We start from the raw sequence: 20,883 nt of genomic DNA, 5'->3' as shown, positions 1-20,883 counted from the left end.
AAATATTTGCATCCCCATGTTTATTGCTGCTCTTTTCACCATAGCAAGGCAATAGAACTAAACTCGTTGCCCAGCAACAGGTGAAGAGATAAGAAAAATATGGTACATATTTCATTATGTAAAGTGGAGTATTCAGACTAAAAGAAAAATGAAATCACAAAATTTGAAGGAAAATGGATAGACTTAGAACATATAATTTTAATCACACAATCTCAGAAAATGTCCTCATGATCTCCCTCATTTGCAGATCCTAGCTTGTAATGTACACATGTATATAAGTAAACAAATTACGTGTTATAAAAAAAGGAAAATGCTTACCAATGAGCTTATATAGTATACTTTGTATGAGTCTTTTTAATGTTATCTCAAGGTATAACATAATTTCAGTGCAAAATAAGTCCCTAAATGGACACTGTTTATATGTGATTCCATGAGGTACTATTATTGAGAGAATTAAACTTTTTCTTTGAATAGTCCTCTAAAATGTAGTTCTCTGTAAAAACAGTGTTTAGTTGTTTTCTTCTTTAAACAAAAAGTTTAGCTATTCAAATTGTAAAGGTTGTTAGTCATATGTTTAAGGTAATAATCTTGAAAGCCCTGGAAATACCTGGGAACACTGATTGTCCCTGAATGTCAAAGAGTAATAAGCCAGGTATTTGTTCTTTTCACCATGTCTTACAATTCTAATTGTGTCACTAATGGTGAATTATATACTTTAAGGGGTTTTTCTTTCTAAAAATAAAGCATGCAAATGACCAATAGATTTGAAAAACAGCTAAGCATCACTATTAATCACAAGAACATAAATCAAAATTTGACCAGTGAGAATGGCTGTTACCTAAAGGTCAGTAGCAAATACTGAGGAGGCTGAAGAAAGCAGAACTCCTACAACTTGTTTCTGGAAATGTATACTAGTTGTAGCCACCATGGTAGAACTTCCTTGGAACACTGGAGTTAGCACTGCCATGGGATTTAACTCTTCTGTTCCCAGATAGATCTAAAAGGAAAGTAAATCAGTGATAAGTAGATACTTGCACTTTCATGTTTATTTCAGGACTGTTCACGGCAGCCAAACAATGAAGTCAACAGAAATATGAATTGTCAGAAAGGCTATATATAGAATATTATTCAACTGTGAAAATGAAGTACTGTCTTTCTAAGCCTAGAAGAGAGTATGTCAAGTAAGTCAGATATAGTCAAGTACCACAAAGTAGAAAAGTGGTCAGTATAGACTAGGAAGCAGGAGAAGAGGAAGGGAAAGAAGGAACAAGTACAGCAATGCCTCATTATACTTAATTGACAATTATCTGTGTATTGCAGCAAAAGTGATACAAAAGATCTTTAATATTTCTAACACAATTGTACATGTTAAAAGTAATGGCTATATGCTTATCAGCTTTATCTAATCATAACATTGTACAGTATAAATTAAATACTTTCTATGTGTCAATTAAAAATAAAAATAAGATAGCTGGATTGTGGTGGTACCACATACTTGTAATTGCAAAGTGCAGGAGACAGTGACAAGAAGATGACAAGTTCAAGGCCACCTTCAGCAAATTTAAGCCACATAGGACTACATAGTAAAATCTTATCTTTTAAAAATTTACTAAAAATTAAATATAGGAAAAGTCTTTTTAATTTTATGTATACTTGCCAACATTTATATAAGTGTACTGCATGCATGTTTGGTACCCTCAAAAGTCAGAAGACAGCATCAGATCCCTGGAAGCTGGAGCTAAAGTCTCCATGTGGCTACTGGCCTTCAGGAAAAGCATCCAGTGCTCTAACCATTTAATAATCTCTACAGCCCCCTAAGAAGTAAAAATACATCTTTAACTATTGTAAGATACACCAACCATGAAATATAACAAATAAACAGTGGACACAAACCTGGGAGAACCACTTGATTAAAAGATACTAAATAACACTGATCCTATAAGATTAAACAAAACATAAAAGAAAATGATTCCTGATACTAAAAGATGATTAGAAATTTAAACTGATATATTTGATAATAGCAATTTGCTTATTTGTTTTGACTGATATGGGCTAGGATCTGTATGTGTACACACGTGTGCACCCTCATGTGGAGGCCAGAGGTCAGCCTCATGTGTGGTTCTTCACTAGCCATCCACTTTGTTTCTGAAGGCAGGGTCTCACTTGCCTGTGGATCACCAACTAGGCTGGGCAAGCTGGCCCCAACAATTCTGGAGAACTACCTAATCCACCTTCCCAGTGCTGGTGCTACAAGCCCACTGTGCCCAGCCCTTTCACTTTGATAGAAAGTAAAGCAGGTTCTTTATTGACTGAGCCATCTTTTCATCCTTCTTTTAAAAAGTGCATTAGAACCATTTACAAACATTTACTGTCTGGCATTTGTCTCTAATAGGGACAGAAGTAATGAAAGACAGTGGTAAAACAGGATTAGCTGAATTGATTGTTAATGAAATTTTTAAGAGGTGACTTTTGTGGGTATATATATGCCTGCTTTTTTACATGTTTCAAGTTTTCCAGTTGAGAGCTCTTAGATTATCCTAAGAATATTATTGGAAAAAAACTTTATTAATAGGTTGGTAAATAGTCCATTGTGGTGTCTTCCCATTTCTTTTCTGTTCCTCTTTCTGTCCTTTAATCTCTCTCCACATAACACCTTAGGATACTAAAGCTGAGGATTTTTTTTTTTTTTCAATAAAACTGGGGAAGGAGGATCACTGCCAAGTCATCTAGAGAAGAGATACTAAAAATAGAGGAGGCCATCAGTGATTCTCAGCTCCATGCTGTGTGTCCTGCTAGAAGATGGGGAGTGCAGGGCAGTGGCACTGTCTGCAGGCTGCAAGCACAAGTGAGCCTCAGGGCAGAAGACAGCATCCCGGACCTCACATAGAACCTGCCCCCAGATACCCTGACTCGACAACAGCAGGATATCCAAGATAAATCTCAGCAGTGGTCCACTATTTACGGTGCTTCAGAAACCTTAAACCAGGACAACAACTTGCAGTGTGTGTGTGTGTGTGTTGTGTAACACACTGAGGTTTCCAGTGCCACTACCACAAATGACTGCAGTGGAGAGGACAGAACAGTCAGTGTGAGGTAGAAAGGCAACGCAAAGGCAGGAATCATGTGGAAGACCATGATCCATGCTCTCACTGACAGTAAAGGGCAAAGAAGCTACTTTTGCAATGACTACAGGCTCAGTCTTGAGACTAGAGAAAGAGGAACATAGGCTTCTGTGACAACGCCTACCCTCACTTTACACCCCTCCTTAAAAAATACATGACAGACTAGAAAGAAGGTTTTCAATGAAAACTCTTTAAAACTGTGATAAATATACTCTCCACGATTGATGGCTTCTGGCAAGGGTGCAGGTGGAGACCATTGAGAGTTTGACCATGCTCCAGTGAGTATATGGGAAACACAATTTGGACTTGGCTTTTTTTGGGGGGGAAGAGGGGTCTTTACAGGTTGCAGGTCTAGGAGAACTGGAAAGTGAGTATGATTGGGGAACATGATGTGAAATTCCCAAATAATCAATAAAATGTTGTGTAATAAAATTATGCTTTGTATTGTACTTGGAGGAAGTACCATGTGGCTGCATGTCTAAAGCACCAAACACAGTTTGTAAGCACTGCTATAAAGTAAGGGACATAAATAAATACTGAGGTACAGTGACAGTTGGTAACTGAAAAGACCATGAGTAACATGTGATTAGCATATAAAGTGCTGACATACACACTTGAGAGAGGGCTGACTTATCCCCAGGCATGATGCAGTAGCCTAGTGTGAAGTGTCACTTACTACATGGCCTATAATTTGAATTTGATGATTTCTTTATTTTTTTCACTCATTTTAAGATTATAGAAAATTACAGCAGTTAAAACTTTTGAAAATTAAACACATTAATGGACTATGGTTTTGACAATTTTTTATCTGCTATATAGATGTTTTTTATGTTTTGGGAGGCTTTCATGCTATATATACCATGAGGAATTGAGCAACTAGGCAGATTAATAAGAAAAAAAAGACAAACCAATCAGACTTAACAGAGATGTCTATATTTCTCTCTCCACGTCTGTTAGCTATTACATTTTTCTAATGGATGAGTACCTTAATTAAAATGAATGTGTTCATGATGATTAAAGGGGGAGGGGATGCAGGGTAGCTGTCAAGGTGTTCTCCACCTACAGCTAAGTGGTGGGAAGAGGAGGGTCAGAAGCCCAAAGTCAGCTTTAGTTAGCTGCTGAATTCAAATTCAGTGGCAACCTAAACTACATAAAATGCTGCCTTGAAAAAAGGTAAGTATAGACTGTCCAGAAAACTGATAACATTGACTTCTTTTATCTCCTCTACCTCTTAATACTATGGGGTTGTTGTTATAATGAGGAGATTATATTATATGGAATATAAACACCTCTTTGTAACTAAAATATAAAGTTTAGATTTCTTAATGTTTGGTTACAAAATTAAGACAACCAAAAAAACAAGACCATTATTAGATCTTTAACTACTGAAGCTCCGTCCTTTCGTCATTCTGGTTTTCAGTCAGCTGTTACAATTTAGTCTCATCTACTGATCATGGATCTTAAAATAGAAAATTTTTAACTATCTTTTTTAAAACTGTGTTCTGAAATTACAGATTTATTTGAGGTTCTTAGATTACCAAATGGAGCACTCAAATGAATGCAAAAGAAACTTTGTGGCAGTCTATGATGGAAGCAGTGCCATCGAAAATCTGAAGGCCAAGTTTTGCAGCACTGTGGCTAATGATGTAATGTTGAAAACAGGAGTGGGAGTGATCCGGATGTGGGCGGATGAAGGTAGTCGGCTTAGCAGGTTTAGGATGCTCTTCACTTCCTTTGTAGAACGTAAGTAAATAATTCAAATATTACATAATGTTCACTCATTCACAATATGCTTACTGAATAGCTACCTTTTGACAGAAAAAGTACTTTATTTTATAACATTTTGTAAACTGTCACACTGCACTTTTTAACTTAACAGGAACATTTTTTTTTCTCCCACTGACTTACAGCAAACCCGACACCAAGTCTGTGAGTTAATACAAGAGTGAAGATGGTTAGGGCAGAATCTCGGAACCAAATTACAGCACATAATTCAAGACAAATAATGATCCATAACAGAGACTTACATGCCATAAAAATGCTAATTTATACTTTTAAACATGTAGTGAAACATGTTTATTTAAAAGCATCAACATTAATTTTATTACAAACCAGTGAATTATCCAGAGAAATCATATTTAACTTTTTTAGATATTAGTGCTTTGTTCATATGAATGTACCTCCAATGGTCAGAAGAGGATGTGGAAATGAGTTAAGGACAGTTGTGAGCTACCACATGGGTGCTGGGAATTGAACTTGACTCCTCTCAAAAACAATCATTTCTAACCACCAAGCCATCTCTCTATCCCCAAAGTAACTCTTATCAGCATGAATCCCCATGTGCTCAAATCATGTTGAAAGGAATGAGAGGTGATTCCCAGTTTGAACACTTTGTTCTGCAGGAAGAAAGTGTGGGCCTGTAAATAGCAGCATTGGGTCTGTATGAAGAGATTGCGTATATCAGGGCTTCTCTCGGGCTTTTCTAGTTATCAGGCAAGGAATGGTGGTGCCACCTTTAATGCCTCTCTTCAAAGGCAGAGACAGACAGAGCTTGAACTCATAGGTTTGTGAGTTTAAGGCCAGTCTAGTCGACAGAAGAGTTTCAAGACAGCCCAAATTGCATAATACGGAGATGCTATCTCAAAACAAAAACAAAAGGGAAAGGAAAGGAAAGCTTGGCTATTATTGACTTCCACAAACCATGGACACCAAATATTTATGGACCATATTGGAGATTTGGGGGGGGGTGTTGTTTTGGGGGTTTTTGGTGGTTTTTTTTTTTTTTGTTGTTGTTGTTTTTTTTTTAGCTATTCTCAATTAGTTTTGAATTTACAGAGTTTTACAAAAATAGTAAAAATTTTATACTTCTATTCAGACTTTCTTATTGTTAACATCTTTAAAAACAAGATGAAAACTAGCATTGATATACTATTAGCCAATCTATAGACCTTCACATATCATTAATTTTGTCCTTAATGTTTTTTTCCCTTTTCTTTAATGTCTTTTTAATAATCTAGTTTCCTATATTGCTTTCAGTTGCCAAGTATCTTTGGTCTTCTCCATCTCAGCTACCCAGTTTTTTTTTTCCTTCTTCTTTTCCCATGTTTAAACTTTTTTTTAATTATTTTATTGGATATTCTCTGTATTTCCCCCCACACACTCCAATCTCCCTCCTCCTCCACTTGTCTCCATGAAGATGCTCCCTCTCCAGCTCAGTGCCTTGGCATTTCCCTACACTGGGAAAACGCACCTTCACTGGACCAAAGGCCTCTTCTCCCACTGATGCCAGACACTGCCATCCTCTGCTACACATGCACCTGGGGCCATGGGTCTCTCCGTGTGTGCTCAATGGTTGTGTTTTAGTCCATGGGAGTTGTGGAGGGTTTGGTTGGTTGATGTTGTTGTTCTTCCCATGAGGTTGCAAACCCTTTCAGCTCCTTCAGTCCTTTCTCTGGTTCCTTCATCAGGGTCCCCGTGTTCAGTCCAATAGCTACCCAGCTTTCACACATGAAGCATACTAGTTAATGTGTTAATAATCTATCCACACATTTGGGCTTATGTGATGCTTTCGAAATGATTCACCAAGAGAGTGCATTTCATCTAGAATACTAATGTGCCTCCTCAGTGCATCATGTCAGTGAAGTGTGGGTATGGAGTGCTGTCTTAGTAACTGTACAGTAGTGACTCCACTATTTTCCTAACGGTATGCCAGCTTTCCCTAACTACAGAATTATTCTTTCTCTTTACTAATCCTGTGGGGACTGTGAAAATGTCTTTTTACAACTAATCATAACATCCATTGAAGTATTCTGTCTGAATCATGCAATAGTTATTTGTTCAGTAAATAGAAAAATCAGTGACAGACCAAAGTCAAGATGCTACCAAAACCCAACTTTATGAACCAATAAGTTTTACTGTGTTTACTTACAAGAGCAGAAGTGACTCAGACAGCTGAATCACCAAATCCACTCCACCATGAGTGACAGCCCACAGAGCTGAAACCTGGAGCACGTTGCACAACTTGCAGGCAGCTCAGCTAGTTGGAAAGCAGCTCAGCTGCTCTGAGTCTCACAGCAGTCCTTACTACTTACACAACCTTGTGGAGGGAAGGGACTAGTATATCTGTTCAGTTTCAAGGACTCATTCAAATCTTTGCTTATTTTTCTTATCTTTAAAAGCTTCCCTGCAAGATAGAGGATTTATCCCAGAAGAAATTGCTATACAGCAATTGTATATATACCAGTGAGCTTGTAGGTATTTATTGTGTTGTTATATTAATATAATTATTATAATCAATATAATAATATTACTATTATTATTATTATTGTATAATCCTGGGATTTTGTTGTATAAAATCCCAGCTTCAACCACATTAGCCTCTGAGTTTACCTCCTCTCTCCCTCAGTGTTTAGTCATTACTTTTAATACTAAACTTAATGACATTACTTGGTGAAACACACACACTGTATTGTTGCAGTAATTATTAAAAATTGAAAGGTTTATTCCTTTAACGGCCTCCTCAGCCTCACTCTGCAGATGCCGCTCTAGTTTGGAGCCATGCGCACAGACTCTGTCACTTGGTCCAAGCCACCTCTCCACACGATTCCCTTCCCGGGCAGTTCACTCCACCCACCCTGGTGCTTCTGCCCCGGTATGTTTCTTTATTCCACTGCCCGGCACAAACATGACTCTATGGCCCCGTAGCTTTTCATGCAGGTTTATATATTACATTCTCAATCCACAAACCTTCTATACAATTAGATTACATCCAATAGACAAACATACAAACTACCCTATAAAATCCCTTTAGAATATTCAAATCCACCTAACGCCAACTACAGCCACCAAAATCCAGGTCTGCTTTCTCCAGCTCCATCCTGATCTCCCTCCTCACTCCCTGTTCTTCCGTTTTCCTACCTTTTCTCCTATTGTCCAATCACGTATTGACTTAACATAAATCTATACTGTATTTTCCCAACCCTAGAACTAACCATATATCTAGGGACATACTTCTTTTAGTACTATGAAAAACATGTCTTGATTTCCAAACATATTGATTTCTTTAACCGCAATATACACATAATTTCAAAACTAATACTACATACATTATGTAAAGAATGTCCTAATATTTGTATGTAGTTCCTTTTTTACATATTATAATAAAATACACATCAAGAAATTCTACATTTTTGTGCAAATTAGTGGTGCCTAATATTTAAGTACCTCCATCTTACCCAATTATGACCATTGTCTTAGTCACTTTTATTTCTGTGAAGAGACATCAAAACTATGGCAACTCTTATAGAAGAAGGTATTTAATCGGGGGCTTGCTTCCTGGTTAAATTTCATTTCAGGGGGTTCGGTCATTATAATCATGCCGATCGTGACAGCACACATGGGGCTGGAGCAGTAGTTTAGAGAGACCTACATTCTGATCCACAGGTTAAGAGAGAAAACCAGGGCCTGGCATGGGATTTTGAAACCTCAAAGCCCAACCCCAGAGACATACCTCCTTCAACAAGCCCACACTTCCCAGTCCTCAAACAGTGTTATTTCCTGATAACTAAATATATGAGCTTATGGGGGTTGTTCTTATTCAAATTCCCACGCCACACCATCACAGGTGTCTACAATGCACAGCAATTTTATATTTGTTTCTGGAAACAGAAAATACTTGTTTCTAGTTATTTATGATAACTAACTAGAAATTAATTACAAAATGTACAAGAATTTTGGCACATGATGCCTTATAGAGGAATCAGCCTTCATAGCAAAAATAGTTTCCATTCAGCTACACTCCAGGTTTTGCTTAGGGCTTCCTAAGAGACCTAATAACTTCCTGTTTCCCCATCTCATACTGAGAGTCCGTAGAGGCAATAATATGCCAGTTATAGTGCTGATACTGTGCATGAGGTGACCATAGCCTGGCATTCCAAAATCACCCAAAACTACCTCTTTAGAGAAAAGCATATTATAGTCCTGGCCATATTTTAATGAGGTTTATTGTATACTTATTAAGACAAAGACATTGATTGGAGAGAAATTTCTTACTCCAATACATTTTTATAGAACTTTTACCTTGAAAAGAAACTTTAGGGATTTTGGGTTGGTTTGGTTTTGACTTTTCAAGATAAGGTTTCTCTGTGTAGTCCTGGCTGTCCTGGAGCTCACTCTGTAGACTAGACTGACCTCAGACTCAGACTTCCACCTGCCTCTGCTTCCTGAATGCTAAAATTAAAGAAAAGTACCACCAAAGGCCACTGGGGGGGGGGGGGGGCTTGTGTGTGTGTGTCTTTACTCTGAATCACATGGTGCTATGCTCAGTTCTGTCTGCAATGTAGAATATTATCTTAGCAGAAGCAAGTACATTGTATCATGGTGCAGCATAATAAATGTTCACCTGTACATACAACATAGAGACATAAAATATTGGAATAGAGACAGAAACACACTGAAGGGATTAAACTTTTGAGAGAATTAAGGGCATTTTAATAGATAAGAAAGCATTAAAGGTATTCTGGAACTAGGTGCCTATAAGACCAGCACTTGGGAGGTTGAGGCAGGAGGATTGTAAGTTAGAGAGGTCAACCTAGGCTTTAGGATGAGACTCAGAAAACCAATAGGAAAATAAGGTTAGCTTTAAAAGTAAAGGGCTGAAGAGATAGCTCAGTGGTTAAGAGCACTGTCTGTTCTTCCTGAGTTCAATTCCCAGCAACCACATGGTGCCTCACAACCAGCTGTAATAGGATCTGATGCCCTCTGCTGGTGTGTCTGAAGACAGCTACAGTGTACTTATATACATGAAATAAATACATCTTTAAAAAAAAGAAAGAAAAGCGACCGGGAACAGCAGAGATCCAGGGATGCAGGCCTGGTGAGACTGCGCTGTGAGTAGCTGGGGCGCAGAGAGGGCTGGGCCTGGTGTGCAGAAAGCTCTCCCCCCCCCCGGCCAATTGGTTCAGGGGAGCAAGAACTCTGCCGTAGGGACTGTTTCCATCCGGAAGGCCCTTGGGTGCAGACCAAACGCTCAGGCCATTTGCCACCGGGAACAGCAAAGATACAAGGACATAAGCCTGGTGAGACTGTGCTGCGAGTAGCCAGGGCACTGAAAGAGCTAGGCCTAGTGCAGGGTAGGTGCAACCCTCCTGTTGGCCCAGGGGAGCGGGAACTGTGCCATAGAGACTCCAGTCCACCCAGAAGGCCCTTGCATGCAGACCAAACGCTCAAGCCATTTGCCACCTAAAACAGCGGAGATCCAGGGACACAGGCCAGGTACACAGGAGAGACGGAAACCAATCACAGACAAGAAGATGGCAAGAGGAAAGCGAAAGAACTTACCCAATGGAAACCAAGACAACCTGGCAACATCAGAACCCAGCTCTCCCATCACAGCAAACAGCAGAATGCCAAACACTCCGGAAAAAGAAGACTCAGACCTGAAATCATACCTAAAGATGATGATGGAGATCTTTAAACAAGAATGGGAGGAAAAGCATAAAGAAATAGAAATTTATAAAGAGAAAACACAAAAAACACTCAAAGAAATCAAAGAACTAGAAAAAAACAGAACCAACGAGAAGAAGGAATTTAAAGTGGAAATGGAAACAATAAAGAAAACAGTAAAAGAGACAGTCCTGGAGGTAGAAAACCTAAAAAAGAAATCAGGAGTCACAGATGCAAGCATCTCCAACAGACTACAAGAGATGGAAGAGAGAATCTCAGGGGCCGAAGACAACATTGAAAACATAGACAAAACAGTCAAAAAAGATGCAAAAGCCAAAAGGCTCCTAACCCAAAATATCCAGGAGATCCAGGACACATGAGAAGACCAAACCTAAGGATAATAGGATAGAAGAGGGCCAAGAATATCAACTAAGAAGCCCAGTAAATATCTTCAACAAAATCATAGAAGAAAACTTTCCTACCCTTAATAATGAGATGACCATGAGCATAAAACAAGCCTACAGAACTCCAAAGAGAGTGGACCAGAAAAGAAATTCCTCCCAACACATAATAGTCAAAATGCCAAGTGCCCAAAGCAAAGAAAGAATACTAAAAGCAGTAAGGGAAAAAGGTCATGTAACATATAAAGGCAAACCAATCAGAATCACACCCGACTTCTCAACAGAGTCTATAAAATCTAGAAGAGCCTGGACAGACATCTTGCAGACCCTAAGAGAACACAAGTGTCAGCCCAAGCTGCTGTACCCAGCAAAACTCTCAATCACCATAGATGGAGAGACCAAGATATTCCAGGACAAAACTAAATTTACACAATATCTGACCACAAACCCAGCACTACAACGAATTATAGGTGGAAAACCCAATACAAGGAGGAAAACTACATCCTAGTAAAAACAAGAAAATACCTAGGCAAGAAAACCAAAACAAGAAAGACATACAGGCACAATTCTACCTCTCAAAGCAAAAATAGCAGGAAACAGCAACTATTATTCCTTAATATCTGTTAACATAAATGGACTCAATTCCCCAATAAGAACACATAGGCTATCAGACTGGATACATAAACAGAATCCAGCATTTTGCTGCGTATAGGAAACTCATCTCAGAGACAAAAACAGGATGGGAAAAAAACCTTCCAAGCAAACAGCCAGAAGAAACAAGCTGGAATAGCCATTCTAATATAGACTAAAGTAGATTTTCAACCAAAAGTTATCAAAAAAAGGGGGGGGGGACACTTTTTACTCATTACAGGGAAAATTTGTCATGAGGAACTCTCAATCCTTAACATATATGCTCCAAATACAAGAGCACCCATATTCATAAAAGAAACCCTACTAAAGCTCAAAAAATACATTGCACCCCACACAATAATAGTGGGAGACCTCAACATCCCACTCTCATCAAGGGACAGATCATGGAAACAGAAACTGAACAAGGATGCAGTGAAACTAGCAGAGGTTATGAACTAATTGGAATTAATAGACATCTATAGAACATTTCATCTTAAAACAAAAGAATACACCTTCTTCTCAGCACTTCATGTCACCTTCTCCAAAATTGACCATATAACTGATCACAAAACAGGCCTCAATAGATATAAGAAGATTGAAATACTCCCATGCATCCTTTCAGATCACCATGGTCTAAGGCTGGTCTTTAAAAACAACAAAGACAACAAAAAGCCAATATACACATGGAAATTAAACAATGCTCTATTAAACGATAGCATGGTCAAAGAAGAAATAAAGAAATTAAGGATTTTCTAGAATTTAATGAAAATGAAAACACAAGATACCCAAACCCATGGGATGCAATGAAAGCAGCACCGAGAAGAAAACTCATAGCTCTGAGTGCTTCAAAAAGAAATTGGAGAGAGCATACACTAACAATTTGACACCACAGTTGAAAGCTCTAGAACAAAAGAAAGCAAATACACCCAATAGGAGTAGACGGCAAGAATTAATCAAACTCAGAGCAGAAATTGACCAAATAGAAACAAAAAGAACCATTCAATGAATCAAAACCAAGAGCTGATTTTTTGAGAAACTTAACAAGATTGATAAACCCTTAGCCAGACTAACTGAAGGGCAAAGAGAGAGTATCCAAATTAACAAAATCAGAAAGGAAAGTGGAGACATAATAACTGAAACAGGAAATTCAAGAAATCATCTGATCCTACTACAAAAGCCTATATTCAACAAAGCTGGAAAATCTGGAGGAAATGGATGAATTCCTAGACAGATACCAGATACTAAAGTTAAACCAGGACCAGGTAAACCATCTAAATAATTCCATAACACCTAAAGAAATAGAAGCAGTCATCAAAAGCCTTTCAATCAAAAGAAGCCCAGGTCCAGATGGGTTCAGTGCAGAATGTTATCAGACGTTTATTGACGACCTAATACCAATACTCTCCAAACTATTCCTCAAAATAGAGTCAGATGGAACACTACCTAACTCATTTTTCGAGTCCACAATAACCCTTGTTCCTAAACCATACAAAGACCCTACAAGGAAAAAGAACTTCAGACCAATCTCACTTATGAACATTGAGGCAAAAATACTCAGCAAAATCTTTGCAAACCGAATCCAAGAACACATCAAAACGATCATTCACCATGACCAAGTACGCTTCATCCCTGGGATGCAGGGATGGTTTAATATATGGAAATCCACCAACGTAATCCACTATATAAACAAACTCAAAAAAAAAAAAAAACCCACATGGTCATCTCACTAAATGCTGAGAAAGCATTTGAAAATATTCAACACCCCTTCATGTTAAAAGTCTTGGAAAGAACAGGAATCCAAGGCCCATACCTAAACATAATAAAAGCAATATACAGCAAACCAATAACCAACATCAAACTTACCCATGAGCAACTTCAAGCAATCCCACTAAAATCAGGGACTAGACAAGGCTGCCCACTCTCCCCCTCCCTATTCAACATAGTACTGGAAGTCCTGGCCAGAGCAATTAGACAGCAAAACTAAATCAAAGGGATACAAATTGGAAAGGAAGAAGTAAAAACATCACTGTTTGCAGATGACGTGATAGTGTAAGTGACCCCAAAAATTCTACCAGAGAACTTCTACAGCTGATAAACAAGTTCAGCAAAGTGGCTGGATATAAAATTAACTCAAACAAATCAGTGGCCTTCCTCTACTCAGAGGACAAACATGCGGAGAAAGAAATTAGGGAAAAGATACTCTTCACAATAGTCACAAAAACTATGAAATACCTTGGTGTGACTCTAACTAAGCAAGGGAAGGACCTGTATGACAAGAATTTCAAATCTCTAAAGAAGGAAATCGAAGAAGATCTCAGAAAATAGAAAGATCCCATGCTCATGGATTGGAAAGATCAACATTGTTAAAATGGCCATCTTACCAAAAGCAATCTACAGATTCAATGCAATCCCCATCAAAATCCAACCCAATTCTTCATAGAGTTGGAAAGAGCAATGTACAATTTCATCTGGAATAACAAAAGACCTAGACTAGCGAAATTCATCCTCAACAAGAAAACGTCTGCGGGAATCACCATCCCTGACCTCAAGCTATATTACAAAGCAATTGTGCTAAAAACTGTATGGTACTGGATTCAGAGATAGGCCTGTGGATCAGTGGAATAGAATAGAAGATCCAGAAATGAGCTCTCACATATATGGTCACTTGAATTTTGACAAAGGAGCTGTAAACATTCAGTGGAAAAAGGACAACCTCTTCAACAAATGGTGTTTGTCCAACTGGCACTCAGCATGCAGAAGAATGAAAACAGACCCTTTCTTATCTCCTTGTACAAAGCTCAAGTGCAAGTGGATCAAAGATCTCCGCATTAAACCAGGTGCACTGAAACTATTAGAAGAGAAAGTAGAAAAAACCTTAGAACACGTAGGCACAGGAGAAAATTTCCTGAACAGAAAATCAGTGGCTCATGCTCTAAGGTCAAAGATCAACAAATGGGACTTAATGAGATTACAAAGTTTCTGTAAGGCTAAGGACACTGTCAAGAAAACAAAATGGCAGCCAACATATTGGGAAAAGATCTTTACCACCCCCACATCAGATAGAGGCCTAATATCCAAGGTATACAAAGAACTCAAGAAGTTAGACACCAGAGAATCAAACAATCCTATTAAAAATGGGGTACAGAGCTAAACAAAAGTTCTCAATTGAGGAATATTGAATGGCTGAGAAGTATCTAAGGAAGTGCTCGACATCCTTAGTCATCAGGGAAATGCAAATCAAAACAACCCTGAGATTACACCTCACACCAGTCAGGATGGCTAAGATCAAAAATTCAGATGACAGCAGATGCTGGAGAGGATGTAGAGAAAGAGGAACACTTCTCCACTGTTGGTGGGGTTGTAAACTGGTACAACCACTCTGGAAATCATCTGGCAGTTCCTCAGAAAATTGGACCTGAAGACCCAGTTATTCCACTTCTGGGCATATACCCCAGAGATGCTCCAACATATACTAAAGACACATGCACCACAATGTTCATAGCAGCCCTATTTATAATAGCTAGAAGCTGGAAAGAACCCAGATGTCCTTCAGTAGATGAATGGATACAAAAATTGTGGTACATTTACACAATGGAGTATTACTCAGCTATCAGAAACAATGACTTTATGAAATTCTTAAGAAAATGGATGCATCTAGAGAATATCATCCTGAGTGAGGTAACACAGTTACAAAAGAACAGACATAATATACAGTCAGTGATAATTCGATACTAACCCCAGAAAGCTCTAAACACCCCAGAAACAAATCACAAACTATACGAAGTTCAAGAAAAACAAAGGCCAAAAAAAAAAAAAAAGAAAAGTCATTATGCTTAATCTTTACACACCAAGAAAACTTTGAGTAATTCCAGGCTACATACATCCTGTTTTACGTGTACTTTATGCTCATTGTAACTAGTAATATTTTAATGCACACTATCAAACCTTTAAAAAAAATCAAGTACTGACAAAACTTTATTCATATACTTTTATGCAAAAAATGCTTTTAAAATCTGTACATTTATTTTTGTTTTTTAAAATAAAGTTGTTCAAAAAAAAAAGAACGAAAAGCAAAAGGCATTTAAGAAAAGTAGACATTCCCACCTGAAAGAACCACCTCCACCCAGATTCAGATTCTGAAGTACATAAAAAAGAAGAAAAAAAGAAAATGGGTTGTGGTCAGCGTGTAACTGTTCTTAGCAACATTAGTTTTCTTTTCTCCTACAGCTCCCTGTACAAGCAGCACTTTCTTTTGCCATAGCAACATGTGCATCAACAATTCTTTAGTCTGTAATGGTGTTCAAAACTGTGCATACCCTTGGGATGAGAATCACTGTAAAGGTAAGTCCAACTCAGAGGAGTGGGATCCTCTCTAAGAAAGGCCTAAAGTCCCCTTCTACAGCTGTACCTGCTGTACTGCTGTAGCACATCTGCACACAGCAACAGTTTACAAGACAGATATATTCAACAAAAACATGCCTTCGTGGGGTATATTTTCCAGTTACTCAGAGGTGTGCCTCCATGTTTTATGTACTGTTTTACATTACTGTTGAGCTTTGTATTATCATCACCCTGTATGTAGTTACCAGGTAGTTTAGAGGATAGCCTCCAGAACAGAACAAATATGACCGACCAATGGTTCCTGCAGTGAGTACAGAAGCAGTGTTTATAACATCAGCTAATAGACTGTTACAGTGATGTAAAGGTGGTGCATTAGAAAATGCTTTTTTTCTCTACATCAAGTTATTTCTATTCTTTTTAAGATTTATTTATTTATTTATCTTATGTATGTGAGTACACTGTCGCTGTCTTCAGACACACCAGAAGAGGGCATCAGATCTCATTACAGATGGTGGTTGTGAGCCACCATGTGGTTGCTGGGAATTGAACTTAGGACCTCTGGAAGAGCATTCGGTGCTCTTAACCATGAAGCCATCCCTCCAGCCCATGTTATCTCTGTTTCTAACATACATTCTGAAAAGTAGATGTTATGGTGATAGGCATTGGATTCCTATAATTTGGTTGTCACTTGGGTTGGAAAAATAAAATTTACCCATTTTCATCTAAGAATTGAATAAACAAGTTCAAACAAGTACCTTACTGTGGGAAGCTGATGTATAATCTGACAGCCACATTAACTACTTGACATACAAGTATTTCATCATTCCAAAACAGTAGACCATGGTGGTACATCTGGATTATTAGTCTAATCCTACAGATATGAATCAGCATAGCAATTTGTTGAATCTGCTTTATTGCAGAAACTTAATATAGCAAGAGTGGGTTTTTTTATTTTCTATATTAATGTAATTTTCAAATTGTAGGCCCTTGTGACCCTTTTAAGTAAGGGAACCAAGCACTTTAGTTTTTCTTTGCCCCAGCTAGCTATATCATCATTTGTTACTTGACTCAGAAGTCATGGGAATGGTATTTTCTGTGTCTGATACATTTGGCCCAAATTTCCTGTTTTGCCTAAAAATGCCTAGCCAATCTGCATTCATTCTATAAATGAATTTTTTAAAACTTCAACATTTCTTTCTTACAGAAAAGAAAAAAGCTGGACTATTTGAACAAATCACTAAAACTCATGGGACAATCATTGGCGTTACATCAGGGATTGTCTTGGTCCTTCTCATTATTTCTATTTTAGTACAAGTAAAACAGCCCCGGAAAAAGGTCATGGCTTGCAAAACTGCATTTAATAAAACTGGGTTCCAGGAAGTATTTGATCCTCCTCATTATGAACTATTTTCACTAAGAGAGAAAGAGATTTCTGCAGATCTGGCAGATTTGTCAGAAGAACTTGACAACTACCAGAAGTTGCGGCGTTCCTCCACGGCCTCCCGGTGCATTCATGACCACCACTGTGGGTCTCAAGCATCCAGTGTCAAACAAAGCAGGACCAACCTCAGTTCCATGGAACTTCCCTTCCGAAATGATTTTGCACAACCACAGCCAATGAAAACATTTAATAGCACCTTCAAAAAGAGCAGCTACACTTTCAAACAAGCTCATGAATGCCCTGAACAGGCTCTAGAGGACAGAGTGATGGAGGAGATTCCCTGTGAAATTTATGTCAGAGGACGAGATGATTCTGCACAAGGATCTATATCCATCGACTTTTAATTGTTGACTAAAGGCATTGTTACTAAGTGTGTATGCAGCCTACTCCAACACCCGTTCTGTCTCCATATCCCATCTTGTTCTATCAGATTTAGAAAAGCCTTCATTATTTATCATAATGCTGATGATTTTATTATCTCAGGCAATCTATATATATATATATGTGAAACCAACTAAGAAACTTAATGTATTCAGTGGAAAGAAGTCATCATCTGTTGCTGGTATCTTACCTACAAACACCAGCAGTCCAATAGCAGTTGGGGAGCCAGTGGTCATGTTGAGTCAGGAGGAGCAGGTTGGTGGTGTTAACATCGGGTACTATTTGTGTTCACACAGCCGCATCAGCTTGATCTCACAGTAAATTTAAAAGTTTTTTTTATATACCTTTTGTCCTTTTTATTGCCTATAATTTTACCATTTCAGTTTCCCGTGGAAGGGGATATGTCACTTAATTCGGCATGGGCGTGTATTTGCTCTGAATGTATAAAATGTGGCTAGTACTGTAATGAGTGGCAGTTTAAGACAGTCATATTTCATTTCTTTCTGACTGATTTCTACACTGCTGTCTTTAATAACTGCATCTTCGGTTCTGTTTTTCTGTGGGAAGTAGTATATGACATGATTTATCACCTTTAAATCATATTTCAACTTAGTTATACTACAAAACTAATAATCCTGGGGTATATTATTACCAGATATACATGAGTAGAAATTTGAGAAAGATTAAAAACTTGTAGCAACCTCTGAAGTTTTCCCTTTTGGTTTTCATTCAGTGACAGAAATTCACCCCAGTAACCAGGGTCCTAGAACTCACTTGTGAGCAGACCTTTAATTATGGCTCCATGCAGAGCTTCTCAGATCTTGTTCCCTATCATCTTTCCAAAAGATTTCTTTGTTCTCTTGGTATTGGTTTGTCTTTGACACATGGCCATGGTTGGTGAAAGCTTAAAGAAATTCTCAGAGAAACTGTGTGAGCCTTTTACATAGCTCCTGCTTGGAAGAGTGCATTTTTCTACCCATGATCAAGAATAGCAACTTCAGCTTTTTTTTAAGCTCACTTTTGACCTTATGTGAAAAGTATATGAAACAATAATTTATTAACATATCAAAATTCATTGTGGTTTTTAGACTTTTGATATTATTTGATATTGTATAAACTTTATTAGATCCAGATTTAAAACATAAAAGACAAATTTCTTTAAGTGTTCACAGTAGTGACTTTGTGTAGAAGTATGCTGTGATGGGACTGTACTATAATTTATTATGAAGACCCTGCCCATGGTGATATATATATGTGCATTTTTCTTTCTTTTGCTGCTGTGTTAGTTGGTAATAAGTTTTTCACTGTGTAGTATTTATTGTTCTAAATCACAACAAAAATCTTATATTAAACTATACATTAATTCATGATCCTTCAATTATATTTATAGTAGGAATGCTTTGAATAAGATGTAGATGGGGAATAATTTATATTTAATAATAACCAATATAGATAACACCATTTTAAAGAGGTAAATTTTTAGTTGCTATAATGAACTAAATTTCCAATGAAATGAAAAGCTTAGGTTTCACTAGATTTCATTTATATTTTTAAGCACTACATAAATCTGATTTCTCAGTTTACTAAAACTTTGACCTTTAGTGTGATATACTTTCTGACCAAAGTGCGTTTCCTGTATGACTTGCTTTTATTTATTTTTATTTATATGAGCACACTGCAGCTGTCTTCAGACATACCAGAACATGGCATAGGATCCCATTACAGATGGTTGTGAGCCACCATGTGGTTGCTGGGAATTGAACTCAGGACCTCTTAACTGCTGAGCCATCTCTCTAGCCCAACATTTTTTATTTTTATTATTTTTAAAAAGGAAATTATATCAAGAATATGGGAAAACTCACCCTTCGCATAAGCATTTTTTAAGTCAGTAGACATTCCTGCTTTGTAAAATAAAACATGGAAAAGTTAAAAAAAAAACTCAAAACATAGTAACCACTGAATCATAGAATCATAGAGAAAAAATAGATAATTTTGTTCTTTCAGTAACTATAAACATTTTATTAAGTAACTTAGGCCAGCCACCATTCCAACCGCATAGTAAATACTTAAATTGATAGCTATGGCACCATAGGGAAATGAGAATTAACATACTTCCCTCACAAATTATAGTTGTTATAGTCGTCATTAATTTTTAGATTATGGAGTTTAGAGTATGCCTTCATATATCATGATCACTTGTAGCTGTATTTTTATCTTCAACACTATACCCTATTTTAAAGTAATTTAAAGGGATTCACAAAACAGATATTTGTAACTGAACATTACAACCATGTAAATTTGCATGATCTCATGCAACTCAGCAAGAGATCATTTGCTTCTAAATTCTATAACTAACTAGAAAGTGTTCCTTTTCACAGTAGAAAGCACTTATATTCAGAGAGTAACGTGAAAGTTATAAATTTAGTAATGACAAACATGAAATTTAACTGTCTTGCATGAGGTATTACACCCTCCAAAGCACCCATGTTAAACATGCCTTCTGATGAAAAATGCAAAGCCAGAGGGTAGTAAAAATCTCCAGTGCAAGAAAGTGCTAAGTACCGACTATATGATATCAAAACACTGCTGTCTTTCATCCCAAATTCATTACAAGTTTTCAGCTCCCAAGTGGCCACAGGCTACAACCTACACATCCCACTGTCTCAAGGATATAGGAATAAACTGTTATTCCTTTGTAGAAGAGGGTTATTCAATATAAATATTTAAAAACCAAAGGATACTCATATTTCACATCACAGATATAAAAAGATCTCTTGGTTTTGGTTTAGAGGAGCCTTTGTCACTATCCTGCATGTGTTTTGTATAATTGCTAAGCATTTAAGAACTGCAGTCTGTGCTGAATGTTTCTAGTTTGCATACTACCTGATGAGGGTACTTGCTTGTGTCAGGAACATATCAGCTAAGATGAGAAAAGGCTGTGTGTACTTCCAGGAATAATTAGCATTCAGAGATTACACTTTGTTGCAAAACGGTGTCTGCTGTATGCCCACATTTCTTTACTACAAATGTTTTTAAAAAAATGCCTGGATCACAAAAATTGTGGAACTTTTTATTTTTGCTCTGTTGAAAGATCCAAAAGCAATGATGTAGTCTAGTTTTGTTA

General features: G+C 37.5%; 1 protein-coding gene across 2 annotated transcripts in view; it reads left to right on the top strand.

The window, feature by feature from the left end:
• The window catches only part of NETO2 (neuropilin and tolloid like 2), a gene marked incomplete at both ends in the record, with an annotated part of 60,582 nt that extends 42,860 nt beyond the window's left edge, over positions 1-17,722 (top strand). For both annotated transcript variants that reach the window (XM_080937205.1, XM_080937204.1), the window contains 3 exons: positions 4,637-4,865; positions 15,824-15,937; positions 17,142-17,722. In XM_080937205.1, coding sequence (XP_080793331.1) covers positions 4,637-4,865; positions 15,824-15,937; positions 17,142-17,722 — 924 coding nt within the window. The remainder of the gene's footprint in view (positions 1-4,636; positions 4,866-15,823; positions 15,938-17,141) is intronic.
• Positions 17,723-20,883: the final 3,161 nt, after the last annotated feature.

The sequence above is a fragment of the Micromys minutus genome (assembly GCF_963924665.1).
Source record: "Micromys minutus genome assembly, chromosome: 24".
Lineage (NCBI taxonomy): Eukaryota > Metazoa > Chordata > Mammalia > Rodentia > Muridae > Micromys > Micromys minutus.
This window is presented reverse-complemented; position numbering and strand designations above follow the sequence as displayed.